Source organism: Pteropus medius, unplaced genomic scaffold (assembly GCF_902729225.1).
Source record: "Pteropus medius unplaced genomic scaffold, Ma_sr-lr_union100, whole genome shotgun sequence".
NCBI lineage: Eukaryota > Metazoa > Chordata > Mammalia > Chiroptera > Pteropodidae > Pteropus > Pteropus medius.
In genome coordinates, this window is record NW_024355990.1 from 11,110,061 (window position 1) to 11,124,118 (window position 14,058).

At 50.6% G+C, this 14,058-nt stretch overlaps 1 protein-coding gene across 1 annotated transcript; it reads left to right on the top strand.

Moving 5' to 3' along the window:
- The first annotated feature begins 258 nt into the window (after positions 1-258).
- Positions 259-11,131, top strand: CACNG1 (calcium voltage-gated channel auxiliary subunit gamma 1). Its single transcript, XM_039859517.1, has 4 exons — positions 259-549; positions 8,919-8,993; positions 10,014-10,151; positions 10,815-11,131. The coding sequence occupies exons 1-4, from the start codon at positions 315-317 to the stop codon at positions 11,039-11,041; spliced, it is 675 nt and encodes a 224-aa protein (XP_039715451.1). The 5' UTR covers positions 259-314; the 3' UTR covers positions 11,042-11,131.
- The last annotated feature ends 2,927 nt before the right edge of the window (positions 11,132-14,058 follow it).

The following is a 14,058-nucleotide window of genomic DNA, read 5'->3' on the forward strand; positions in this document are numbered from 1 at the left end:
TTCCCTCCTTGCCCCTCCCTGAAGTATTTCTGGATTCAAGAAGGGAAGAATGTCCTGAAACCCGAGAAGAAGTCATCCTCGGTGACAGTGACGTGCCTGTGCCTGTGCATTAATAGAAGCCTCCCTCAGGCCCCTGTCACGTCTAGGCAGCTGCTCAGCCCTGTTCAATGTCCCTCAGCCCCAAGGCCAGCCCACTCTGGCTTGGCCGGGCACCCTAAACTTAGCTTTCACGCCAGCACTATAACTGCTGCCACCTGCCCAAGGAGACGCTGCCGCCGGACCCAGACTTGAGTACGTACTTCTCCACAACCACCATGTCCCAGACCAAAGCCCTGAAGGCCCGCGTGACCCTCTTCTGCATCCTGGTGGGCATCGTGCTGGCCATGGTGGCCGTGGTGACCGACCACTGGGCCGTGCTGAGCCCCCACGTGGAGCACCACAACGCCTCCTGTGACGCAGCCCACTTCGGCCTCTGGCGGATTTGCACCAAGAGTATTGTCATGAGTGGCAGCAAGGACAAGAGCTGCGGACCTATCACCCTGCCTGGGGGTAACGTACCCACTCTCTGTCCCCCGTCCCTGCGTCCTGCCCGTACTCATCTCCCTGGAAAAGTGGCCCATGGGAAAGAGGGCAGGTTTTCATGCCTTCGAACAGCTCTCTGTGCCCAGGGAAGGGGATCTGAACCGCATGCCGTCATGCTTGCAGCCAGCGCTGTGTTGTAAAATGAAGGGATTTATTTCCCGCTACTTCTGTCTTGCTGACGCTTGGGGCTTTTCAGTCAGAGCAGGGGTCTGGATGGGTGGGACAAGAGGCTCAGGAAAGAAATCGGGGGCCGACCAGACTAGAGGCTTCTGGCCTCAGCAGCAGTCACTCCTCTGGGTGTGCCCAGCTCCACTCTCTCCCTGTAAGGACAGGCTGGTGGCCCTATGTCCTCAGGTTGAAGGGACCTATGGGGCTGGCATGTTTCTTTCTCAGCCTCCAAGGTGTAGACAGGATAGACTGCAGAATTTATAGGACCCAGAGCAAAATGAAAATACAGGGATCCTTGTCATTGTTTTTAAGAGTTGCAAGGTGGTGACGGCAGAGCATGAAAACAAGCCTAGGTCCTTTCTGGGTGCAGGGCCTTGAGCGACTGCACAGGCCACACGTTCGTGAAGCTGGGTCCTGGTTGGAGATGAGCCACCTACTTTTTGTCGGAGCCATCGGTCCTTCTGTACTTTCTTTCTTGGCTCAGAACCCTTCAGAGTTAGAAAGCATTTTCTTCCTCTGCAATATAAGTACATTCCTCGATTTCCTACCATGTGACCAATTGAAGGTGACACACTGAAGGTGAACTCCTTGTCAAGAATCCCTGATATTAGGGCGACTAGTCTATTCTGCAAATGCGAAGCCCTCTGCATTCATAGCAAATAGAGCACATGCTGAGGCAAGGACCCTGCTTAGAGAGTCAGAAGGCAGGGCTCGTCATACATTGCCACAACCTCCTAAATAACTACAGGGGGTGGGACAATGCATTGCAGCCTCTGCTTCCTCCTGTGGCTCTTGGGCTCAGCAACATAAAGCCCCTTTGAGTGCTTACAAATGTCACTCCCAGGTGGTGGTGGACCAGGGTGAGTGTCCCACCTGGTTATCAGAAGTATTTCTTCTGTTATTAGATTTGGTGTTCCTTGAAACCTGCCCTTTGAGGAAGTCAGTGCCAAGTCCCCAAAAATCTTGCAATGTGTGTGGGGGACAAAGGAGCTCAAATCTCATTCTTCCCACTTCCGTCCGTCCTCTTCCTTCCCCTCCTGCTGGCTCCAGGAAACTCCTGCCTCGCTCATTCCCACTGGACGCCCAGAAGACTCGTAAATACCCAGCTGTCTCGGAAACACTGAGTGCCAGGGCTAAGGGCTTTAAATGGCATGGACATGTGCCTGAAGGATATCACATGGCCCAGATGCCCACGCCCCTCAGGCACTGCTGAGCACACCCGTAAACAGATGCATCAACCAGCCAACTCCCCTGGGCTGGGCAGGGCAGGGCAGGGCAGGGCAGGGTGAGGCAGATTCTCCAGGGATCACACATAAGAATGCACTGATATGGTCCTGTCCACCTGTCCTGAGGGGGCACCTGCCTTTTAAAGTCTGGTGAGTTTACAGAGCAGATGAGCAGGGAGGTGAGCAAAGTCTATACAAGGCAGAGACAGACTGGCAGGAGGTGACTAAACCTGCCACAGGGGACCAGCAGGCATGGCTTGGCCTTGAGCCTGAGCAGAGAGTCTTATGTCTATGGCTTCTCACTCAGAGCCAGAGTGAATCATACCCCCCATACTTGTGATCCCTACCTTACCCCAAACAAGCTTCCAATGTGTATTCTTGCCTTCTTCCCTTTCCTTTCTCTACAAGCGGACATCTTTTTTGTTCCCCACTCTATGCCCTATGAGATCACTCTTTTCCTGTGCTCTATGAGATCACTCTTTTCTGGATGGATGAATGGGATTCACACATGTTCTCTTATTTATTATCAACAACGATGATATTAACCGCAAGCACTAGTAGAGTGCTATCTGCAAAACGTTGCTTTAGCTGCTTTAAGTGTTTTCTATATATGAAATTTGGATGACATCAGAAAAAAAAAAAAAAAAAAGACAGAGCGAGAACCTCCTCAAATCCTCTTCTCCATAAAAACAATGAGAACATTGGTAAAAAATGATCCGAAGACACATTTTCAGAACTCTGGAAATTAACCAATCTTGCAGCAATCCAGCACATGCTTATTCAAGAAAAATGGGTGAATCTCAGTAAGAACAGTGAACTCTATGGTGTTCTACCTTGCTCCATTATTTTCCCCGGACTCCATCCTAGCCTTGAAAACCCACAGCCTGCAAATGCAGTGAAAACCAGCAGCCTGTAAGCCACCAGAGTGGATGGATGGGCTGGATCTCTTTCAAAGCCTCATTCCCAGAGAACTGTCATTATTTGATCTGTCTGGTGGTTCCCTGGATGTCCCCACATGCAAGGCTCGCTTTCTTTGACCTGACTCTGAGATCACCCAGTGGAAACAGTTTCTTTTCCAGGGAGGCATTTGTCCAAAACGATTAGAAACAATCACTTAATATCATAACCGCCTGAGGCAGTCGGTAACAGGGCAAACAGCAGGCTAACCCAAAACTTGGAGAATGAGATGTCCACAGGTGGCTTTGAAAAGTTCCAACACATTCCTTGGAATTTAGAAGCCCATGTGCATGCACAGTGCTATAGGTGTGCACAGCGAAGACCTGAGAAGGCCCTAAGCCCTTACCTCGGACTCCCCCTGAGGCCATGTGCAAGCAGAAAGCAAAGGCTAAGGCAGAAACATAGACTGCTTAGCTAAGTGCTTAGCTCTCTGCTTAGCACAGAGCCCCTCGGTAAAGACTGGGAGATACATTCGCTCCAAGCACTTTAGGAAATTTCTGTGAGCTGACCACCGAACTAACTGAGCAGAGATTTCAGTTGCCACACATGACAAAGAATATAGACTTTACAAAATTAGTTCAGAAAAGGCACTAAACAAACAACAGTAACAAACAGCAACAGGAGGAAACCCTGGGGAAATGCGGGAATCTGATTTCTAGAGTTGTTACAGTATGTTGTTTAAATTGTCCAGTTTTAAATTTCAATTTAAAAAAAAATTTTTTTAATTACGAAACATGGAAAGAACTGAAAAAGCATGGCCCATACATGAGAGGCGGGATAGCACTCAATAGATCTTTAAGGAAGCCTAGATATTGAACTTACGAGATGAAGACTTTAAATCACCCCTATTTAGATACATTCAAAAAACAAAAAGAAACCATATCTACAGAACTAAAGTAGAGATGAGAATGATGTCTCATGAAACAGAGAATATCAACAAAGAGATAGAAATTATTTTAAAAGGACCTAATAGAAATTCTGGAATTGAAAATTATAATAACTAAAATGGCAGGGGGGGTGGGGGGAGAAATCTCTAGAGGACTTCAATAGAGACCTGAGCAGGCAGAAGAAAGAATCCATGAACTTTAAGATAGGTCCGTTGAGATGAGCTAGTCTAAAGAACAAACAGAAAAAAAGGAATGAAGAAAAAATAGAGAGAGTCTGAGATACGTAAGGGGCAGAATGAAATGTACCGACATATGCGTAATGGTCGTCCCAGCGGAGAGGAGAGGAAAGAGCAAGAAGAATATACGAAAAATAGTGGCCAAACATTCTCCAAATTGGATGGAAAACATTAATCAACAAACCCATGAAAGCTTAATGAACACGCAGTGGGATAAAATGAAACCTAGACACATCGCGATCAAACTGTTGAAAGATACAGACAGACAACCTTGTAAGAGCAAGAAACGACTCATCACATCCAAGGGATTCTTAGTAAGAGTAACAGCTGATTTTCCCCAGAAACCATGGAGGCCAGAAGGCAGTGAGATGACATGTAGACATGAACTCATCTAATCTTCTCAAAATCCTCTGTGAGGTCCATACTATTCTCATCATCCCATTTTACAGATAAAGAAAAGGAGGCACAGAGAAGTTGAGGGATTTTACCGAAGTCACACAATTTCCATGGCAGAGCAACCAGGGTTCGTGTCCCTAAAATTCACCTTCTTAATCACTACATTATACTACTTTATAACAACCCAAAGAGAGGGCTCTCATTCTACAGGTGGGAAAACAGGCTCAGAGTGGCCTTCCCAAGGCTAACCAAATAACAAGTAAATGTTTAACACCTAAATCTCAAATCCCGAGCCTCTTTGCTCTCCAGTCCCCTCCCATACCCTTCACTGTACATACAAACGCAGCTTCTAAAAGCTGCTGACCCAAGAAAAAACACATAAGAGGCCAACTTTTGACATGACATGCACCAGGAGCTGATGCACTAGAGAAGACTTTTTAAGATCCCATTCAGCCATAATATGCTGGAGGCTCTGAGGACACAAATTGTCTAACTTGGTTTTCTACTGACCCAGAGAATCTTAAAAGGACCATCATGCACAAGATCATCATCTGAGGTCAATGCCTCTAGAGTGAGAACAGGGCTTCCCCGGTGTCAGGAGAAGCTAGCTGTCTGTCTGAAAGTCCAAGTGCTCCCGCAGAGCAGTCAACCCCTGTTCTTGGGGTGGGCAGAATGCTTTCTTTCAGGCTCTGCCTCTTTAGAGCAAGGCAGCAGCCTGCTCTAGTGCCTTATTTCCCCAGTGGTCCACATTCTCTCCTAGTATCTGGTGCAAGGACTGGGAACATATGATGCTACTGACCCCAAAGATTTCAGGAACTCCTTTTCCCATCCACGCAAGCCCATGCTGGAGACCCAGGCCACTGCTAGATTTCTCTCCCTCAGAACAGCAATGCTCGGAAGCTCTGGGGTCAGGTCTCGGGGATTTCACCAATGATTTTATAAAAGTCTTCAATCAGTGGGGTAGAGGGAGACAGAGCACAGAGTAACTACTGTTGGGGGACGACAAGGACTTTTACAGAAAGGCTGAAGACAACTGTGGCATTGAGGCACGTAAGAAGCGAATGAAACATCTCTTCCAATCCCTACAGGGTTGGTTCCCTTGGTTTTGCACAAATCGACCATGTGTTTTTTAATATATTAAAGTCTGTATCAACTGTAAGAACCCAGAGGCATTCCTTGATTATACAAACTGTTCAACTATCAGAGAAAGATCTGTATTAACTCAAGTTCAGCTTAGAGTTAAATGTGCCTTCTGTTCTAGTTCTTAACTGGCACAGATATCCGTGGTTCTGTGTAGACAGTCACTCCCTTAACCAGAATATTTGTTTAGGCAGAATATTCCAACCCCAGTCAAGCCCAATAGCTGAATTCATCGTATTTTTTAAGGAATAATTCACGTAAAGTTTCTAGACCACTGAGTCTTATGACCGTTCATAGCAGATATTTCTGAAATACAATAAAATAGAAATATGAATGTTGAAATCACCGTGAGCCATTCACACAGACGAAGGGGGCAGAAGGAACCTCAGATTTCCTAATTATGGTCCCAGATCATCACCTTGGTATCTCTGCTGACTTAGTCCAAAGCATTTGCTTCTTCTGCCCAGTGAAGGAAGGGGCTGGAGCCCGTGGAGACAAAGCTGTGAGCCCTGAGCTTCATGCATGTACGATGGAGGCCAAGCAGGGGACACGGAGGATGGCAAAGAGGCGGCAGCAAGAAGGCTCAGGATCCTCATAGTGTCTGCATGGAACTGTTATTGCCCCTCTCCTCCAAATTCCCACCTGTGGCGAAGTGGCCCACACAAGGCCCATCTCAGATGTTCTTCCTTTCCAAGTTGCCCTCGATGCTCAGACAGCATCCAGACAAAGAGGCAGGACCTGTCCTTCCCCACAGGACCCTGGGCAACTCTTGAATGACGGTGGCAGATGCCTGGCGCAATTAGTCCTGAATGAGCATCTTGTTGGTGCCGGACATGCCCAGGTTGAGGTCTGGGTCTGACATGCCCCTGCCCCTGCCAGGGCCAGCAGGACCACAAAGGGGTCTGTGGTCTCCAATGGGCAGTCACAGGGCCCTGAGTGGAGAAGGCACTGGCCTTCCTCATGTGCCAAATCCAAGAAAGGCCTGCCGTCCTCAAGCCCCAAATTCAGCCACGTCAGAGAGAAGCTGAGACTTCCAGATGTCCTGAGTGGGAACTGCACCCACTGGGTGCCCTCATCCCTCATGTGTGACAGCATTTAGTAGAACGCTGTGCCTGAGTCGCTGAGGGGAAAACTCCCTTCTAGAACCCTCAGGCTGGCTTCCCAGACACGGAGTGAGCCCACCTCCTGTGGTCTAAGCTAAGGCGGTTTTTATGCAAGCACCTGGTCGCAGCAGCAGTTTGTCCGGAATGGAGCCTGGTGTTTATCTGGTGGGGCAGACAACCCAAACACGACCTGCGAAAGAGTGGCCTCAGCAACCCAGAACCGCCAGACAGCTGTGCCTCGGCCAGGCTCTCATCAGGCCTTCATCTCACGGCCCTCCACTCCGAAGGCCTTTAACTCGCGGGATGCAAGGAGTCAGAGGGGCAGCTGACCGTGAAATACACTTGAATTCAGTTCATTCTTTTCAGAGCGTTTTCAATGACAACCAAAATTGGCCCTAAAAGAATGAAACAGAAATATTCCTTTGTCCAGGGGAGACACATGGTGACTTATGACATAGCACGAGCCATTTTTGAAGCAGTGATTCAAGGGAATCTATAGCTAATAATCTAACAAATATAAGAAGGTTGCATTATGCTTTAAAATAGCCCCGGAAGCTGTGAGAGAGAAAAGAGCAGCGTCAATTCTGACATCACCACTGATAGTCAGACACCCTAGGTAACTCAGTTCAAAAGAAGTGATTTAAATATAGAAGCTCAAAGTGAAGGCAGTTTACCTCCTAGAACATTTACTGTTGCTAAGCCAGGCTCCGTCTCCAGGGGTCATTTCCTTCCTCAGTTGTGGGAGCGGCAGTAACCTTGACGCTGAGGGAGGAGTGAAGAGTGGGCGGCCACAGTGGCAAGATGATGATTTAGGCCGGATAGAAAGAAGCCAGTGAAGGCTATGGCTTTGGCAGCACCTCCAGTGTGTTTCCAAAAGAAATGAGCCATCAGTCACCTTGTACAATTTAAATATAGTCTGAAGGTAAAGAAATGAATGCACAAAGCACATACCAGCTAAACTAGGAGCAGAGATGTTTTCTATGGAAGGTCATGGATGCACGGGAAAAATAAATCAATGAAACTCCTCTCACAAATAAAAAGCAACCTAATTTAAGGGTTTTTTTAAAGAAACAAAGTAATATAAAATAACCTATTTATCTGCTTCCTAAATCAAAAGTAAAGAATATTAAACTATATGAAATAAGTGATAAGACTAGCCTTGTATGTCTAGTTATAAGAAAGATGAAAGGAGAAAAATGAAAGCGAAATTATGCCTGGAATTATATTTAAAATTGGCATGAATTCCTTTATTCTGAGACTTCCTTCCGCCTCCCATCAAATCCGGATTTTTGGTCCAACTCTCCACAGATCTTCTATGGCTCTCCTGACATCCACCAGGTGGGCCAAGCAGCTCCCCCGGGGAGGTCTTATCTAGGCTGCCTCATTGGCCACAGGTGTCAAGGGTCCGATGAAATGACATGATGGTCACATCTGGCACTTGAATGGATTCTCTACCCTTCACCCAAGTCCATCCAGATGGCCCACTCAGAAAAACACTTTGTGGGGCATTTTAAGGAGCCTGGCTGAGCATCAGAATCTCCTGGAAAGCTTTTGAAAAACACTGCTTGCTTCCCAGGTCACACTCAGTGAAGCAGGATGCTCCTGAATGCTGATAACAAAAGAAAAAAAAAACACAGCTCCAGATTTGGGTATAATCCAGGGTTTCTCACCCTCAGCACTACTACATTTGGGGCTGGATAATCTCATGTTTTTAGAGGGCTGTCCTGTGCATAATGAGATGTTTACCGGCCATTGCCACTAGATGCCAATCAATATCAGCCCTGCCCCATTGTGACACCAAAAATGTCTCCAGACATTTCCCAATGTTCCCCGGGGGGGCAGAATCAGTCCTGGTCCAAACTACTGTTTGGCACTTTGGTGACCATGAATCCTGCACCCCCTGACAAATGGTTCGAGCCCTGTGCCTGTTACCCCATCTGCTTAATGGGGCCATACCCACGGTGCTGTCTGCCCCTCGACCAGTTAGCCTTAGCTCCCAGAAGATCTCCCAGCCTCTTATGCAAAATCTGCTGAAATTTTGGTCTAAGGATCAGAGAAAGATCCTTGTCTCAGCCCAGGGTCAGCGTCTGGGGAGAAGAGGACCAGCCATCCGGGTCCCTCACGCCCACCCTAGCGGGATCACGCCCACCCTCTCTCTGCGAGCCTCCGCTCCCAGCTGCAGGCTCTTTCTCTCAACTCACAGGCTTTCTCCCTCTTTTGCAGAGGAAAGCTGTTCCTACTTCAGGCATTTTAACCCAGGCGAGAGCTCAGAGATCTTCGAAGTCACCACTCAGAAAGGTGAGCCTGCGGAGGAAAGCGGGGAGGCTGGGGAGAACTGACTGCCGTCACACGCTACTGAGCCAGAAAATCATTTGGCACAAAAGCTTTGACTTCCCCGCTCTTGATGAAAAGAGCAAAAGAGCCGTGTCACCCTGTCACCCTCTGTGCTCTGTCTCCAGGCATCCTGAGCCTCCATTCATCAGGGCTAGAGAGACGCTGTAAAAAGCCCCGGCCCCTGCTAGCAGAAGGAATGCATTTTCCAACAGTGCCTAAGGGAGGCCGTTGTGACAGGAGTTGGGAAAATGGAAGGAGTACTCAAAATCCCTGTGACGGTTTTCAGGGCTGGAGGTCAGGGTCTGTGGGGAACTGATTCCTTCCCTCGCCCACAAATCACTCCCTCCCAGTCAGGAGAGCAGGGACTTGGGGAGATATATAAGGTCCACATGTGCCCTGGGGGCCTTTAGGGAACCATGGAGCTCAGAGGCACCCTAGTGTCCTGAGGACGGACCCACATCTGTACCGGCGTGGACGCTGGCCCACGGTGTGGGCCTGCACACACGCTCGCTCTGCCAGTGCAACACTAACACACACCAGCAAATCTTACACCTGCAGCGTGTGTGTGTGCACGCGTGTGCGCGCGCACACACACACTCACAGTCACATGCACTGTGCCCTGTAAGCCACAACTCCACAGGCTGCTTGTCAGTCCCAGGACAGACCACTCTCAGCCCAAGGGCTGCCTTCTGCCCTGTCACTGGAAGTTTTCTGCTCCAGAAAGTTCTCCAGCCACGTGCCTCCCGGGAGTTGGCTTTAACATTCATGGTGACATCCCGGCCGCCCCGCTTCCGCGCTGCGCGGCTTCCAGGGGGTGATTTCACCTCTCGGATCCGCAGTCTTCGCAGGCGTGCAGTGGGGACGCTGAGTGTGCGGCACCGTCGCCCACCCGGTTGGCGGCACGACCGGCCACGACCTGCGGCCCCGGGACTGGGCCGCCGCTGAGGTGCCGGGGCCGCGCGTGCCCGCCCCTCTGTGTTGCAGAGTACAGCATCTCGGCCGCCGCCATCGCCATCTTCAGCCTTGGCTTCATCATCCTGGGAACCATCTTCGTGCTCCTGTCCTTCAGGAAGAAACGGGACTACCTGCTGAGGCCGGCGTCCCTGTTCTACGCCTTCGCAGGTAGGATGGGGGAGATGACGTCACAGGGTGGGGATGACGTCGCAGGGTGGGAGATGACGCCAGGCGAGGACTCGGTGGAGATGCGATCAGGAGGTGGGGATGTGGTTTGGTGGCGTCTGGTGGAGAAGCCTTGGGCAGGGATGGCGATCACGAGGCGGGGAGGCAACTGCGCTGGGTGGGAGATGATGTCACAGGGTGGGGACGCGGGTTTGGGTGACGTCACAGGTGGAGGGCACGCGGTAGGGGCTGACGTCACGGGGTGGGGGATGACGCCACAGCGTGGAGGACGCTGCCGCCGCACCCTCAGGCCCTCTTGGGGGCCGGAGGAATTCCCGGGTTTGGCCGGGAGCTCTGTGGGGTCCGGGAGGGGGCGGGATCTTGGCAGTTTGTCCACTTCTCACAAAGATCTAACCTTCAAGACACTAAGAGTAATGCCGGTTACTCATAAAATTTTGAATTCATTTTAAAAACACTCACAAAAGGAGGAGAGCAACACAGGTACCCTGAGGGCGCGCGAAGTGCGCGGCGGGCAGGCAGAGGGGGCACTTTTGCAGGTTGCCATGTAGACCCTCGGTCTGGAGTCGGTGCCCCCCAAGGCCGGGAGCAGAGGCCCCCGGAGGCGCAGGCCGGGGCGGGGCGCTGAGTGTCCGGCTCCGCCCTCAGGTCTCTGCATCTTCGTCTCGGTGGAGGTGATGCGGCAGTCGGTGAAGCGCATGATCGACAGCGAGGAAACGGTCTGGATCGAGTACTATTACTCCTGGTCCTTCGCCTGCGCCTGCGCCGCCTTCATCCTCCTCTTCCTCGGTGGCCTCACCCTCCTGCTTTTCTCCCTGCCTCGGATGCCCCAGAACCCCTGGGAGTCCTGCATGGACGCGGATCCTGAACACTAGCCCTCCTGGGGGCCCAGTGACTCGAAGGGCTGTCCCCTCAGGAAGCCGAGCCTAGAAAGAACATTCTAGAAAGGAGGCAGGAGCTTCACGTCTCCCCTGTTCCCACCTGCCCTACAACAGCTGCAGCTGCGTCCCCTCTCTGAGCTCTTCCCTGGGCTGTGACAGTCTCCTCTGCCAATCGAGCAAGCAAGCGGACATGATCCAGACATGGGCAGGAGGCAGGGCCAGCTCCTCTGGAGCCCAAAGCTGTCACCGCTGGGCCAGTTGTCCTCTGTTACCTTATCGGAACGCCCCGTGCTCCTGCAAGCTCTGGGTGTTCTCCTGTGTAAGTAGCCAGCCCCTCTCTCCTCGTCGTCGGTGACAAGGTACATCCTCTGCGGTGAGCTGAACCTCCCGTCCCTGGCTTCTGGGAGGCCTGAGAAGCATTTCTAACTGGGTGTTTTCTGACTGTGATTTGAAATAAAAGCTCTTTGAAAAGTTGCTTTTCCCTTGTGTTGCGCATAGAAAAATGGCTTGGATTCCTGCCCACAGCTCAGGGACCCCACTACCCTGAAAGAGAAAGGAAAGTGTGTCTCCCCCACGCCCGCCCCACCGCTGCACCCTCCCAGCCCCGCCCCAGGTATGCTAAGGACTTCTGTGGGGACGAGGGGGAGAGCGGAGCAGAGGGGTCCTGTTTACCAATGAGACTGAGAGGTTCTAAATTCCAACTTGTACCTCTGGGCCCTGGGGTATTCTTTGGGAGAAACCAGAGACCATCTGACTAGGCAAGGGTGTTAAAAATAGGAGGGGTTATTTCCAGATCCCCGGCATGGGAGGCGTCCAAATGCTAGCACAGCCACAAGTGTCTGATTTCTGACGCTGGACTTTTGTCGCAAAGAACACCAGGAAGCAGAGCTTCGCAGTTAGACGCACAGGGCCCTGCAGAGTGCCGCCATTTACACTCTGCTACCTTCCAAAACCCCACCTTCCTCACCTGGCCCTCAGAGATGGCAAGTCACGTTGCTGGCAGCGAGGCCCCACGTGCTCCTTAGCCAGAAGTCCCGTGTAAAGCTCACCGCACCTGCTGTACGGCCCACACGCGAAGAATGCTTTTCACGATTTTAAATGTTTTAAAAAATAATAATAATAATATTCATGATGTGAAAATTTTATGAAATTCAAATATCAGTGTCCATAAAGGAAGTCAAGATAAACCAAGATCAAGCCACTAGTTAACATGGTAAGGACAGGTTTTCATCAGTAACATACTGTTGCAATAGGGAAATGTCCAACGTGAACTGACCTCAACTGTGATTTGCATGGAGGTGACTGGGCATTTTAAAGGGAGAAGGTGGGAGTAAGGAGGGGGCCTGATGGGGGCTCTGTAGAGTCAGAGAACTGGAAGGTTACAAAAAGCGGGAAGGTGGGGTCGATGCAGGTGAAACCCATCTGGGCTTGCTAACTGGCACTTATCGAAGTTAGGCTCCTAGCTCCTCACAGAGGCTGGGAGATGGGGCCTGTCTTCAGGTGTCAGCTGGAACCAACAGCAAATTCTTCTGGCAGCCTTGAGTTTTTTCAAGCAGACACTTTAAGGGAGGCTACGGTCATCCTAGGGATGTGGCCTTGATCTGTTAGAGACTGTGCTTGTGTTTGGTCACGTCTTTATAGGCCAAGGTTGAATCAGGAAGAGGATTCAGAGGAGCCCGGGCAGAGTCTGGTGGAGGGGAGAGTCTGTCGGAACACAGCCACACCCCTTCTGTGGCTAATTTCGTGCTAAGACAGCAGCGTTAAGTAGTCGCAGCAGAGACTGTGTGGCCTGCAAAGTCGGAAGTATTTACTACCTAGACCTTCATGGAAAGCATTTACCAACCCTCGTTCTGGAATACTGTGCACTCAGCAGCCCGCTTATTAACCCCTTGCTGTTCTCCTCTGTAAAGACAGGAAAAAGAGAGAGACTTGTTCATCCTGCTTAGAACAATTTAACAGGAAGGCACAAGAGTCTGGGGCATCTGGGCAGGGGCTGCGGGAGGCTTGTCAAAATCCTTCTCTGCTCTCCCAGGGGTCTGGGCTGGGCTGGGTTGGGAGGGGCGGCCAAGGAGCCTGGGGACAGGGCTGAGGAGCCTAGGGACAGACAGAGAGCACAGCCCAGCTGGTGCACAGTTCTGAAATCCAAAAGAGTCAAGAGAGCAGAGTAACATAAAATATGATGAGGTCAAAGCCGGAGCACTGCAGAGCAGGACAGGTGGCAGGCGGGCCCTGGGGGCGGTGCTGCATAGCTAGATGTGGCGGGACACTTCCCAGAAATGCCAAGAGGAGCCTGAGAGCGAACTTGCTCCAGGTATGAGGATAGGAAAATGAAAGTCTGGACCAGCCAGGTAGCTGGGGCCACGGTTTACAACTAAGAAGGAAGACGGATGACCTCGTTCCACAAACTCCATTTGGGAGGTCAGTATTCTTGGGTTTTATTATCATTATTACTTAGCAGAATTAGACTGGTATGTATTTTATATTTCTACAGGGGTGCCTATATTTTTAGCACTGAAAAACACTTCTGAATGGACTAGCCACAAACAATACATTTGACTTTCTAGGGTTTTAAACCTTTCGAGAGAGACAGTAGTGCCCGGAACTGCTATGCAGACCAAAGGTTGGAGGGCAGCTGCCAGACAGACACACAGCATCATGTCTGCTCCCGCCCCTGCTGCGGACTGAAAGACACAGCGACAACACAACGTAGAGCCCAATGCTGAAAAACAAACAAACAAATCAACCAGACCACTGAGAGAACAGATCTTTTTCTCCCCAGCTCCCACTGATCCTTGCAGGGAATGGGCAGTTGGTCAGTCTTGCTCAGGCTGGGTCTTGCTCAGGCTGGGTCTGGCTCAGGATTCAAGGCACCCATCAGCCCTCACTGCAGAGTTCAGCCAGGTCATCCTCCGAGGTCCTGCCGAGGGTCTCACAGCAAAACAACAGTGCAATTTGCTCCAATGGGTGTAGTTAGCATCAGAAACCCACAGCTCCTACCTCCTCACCAAGCG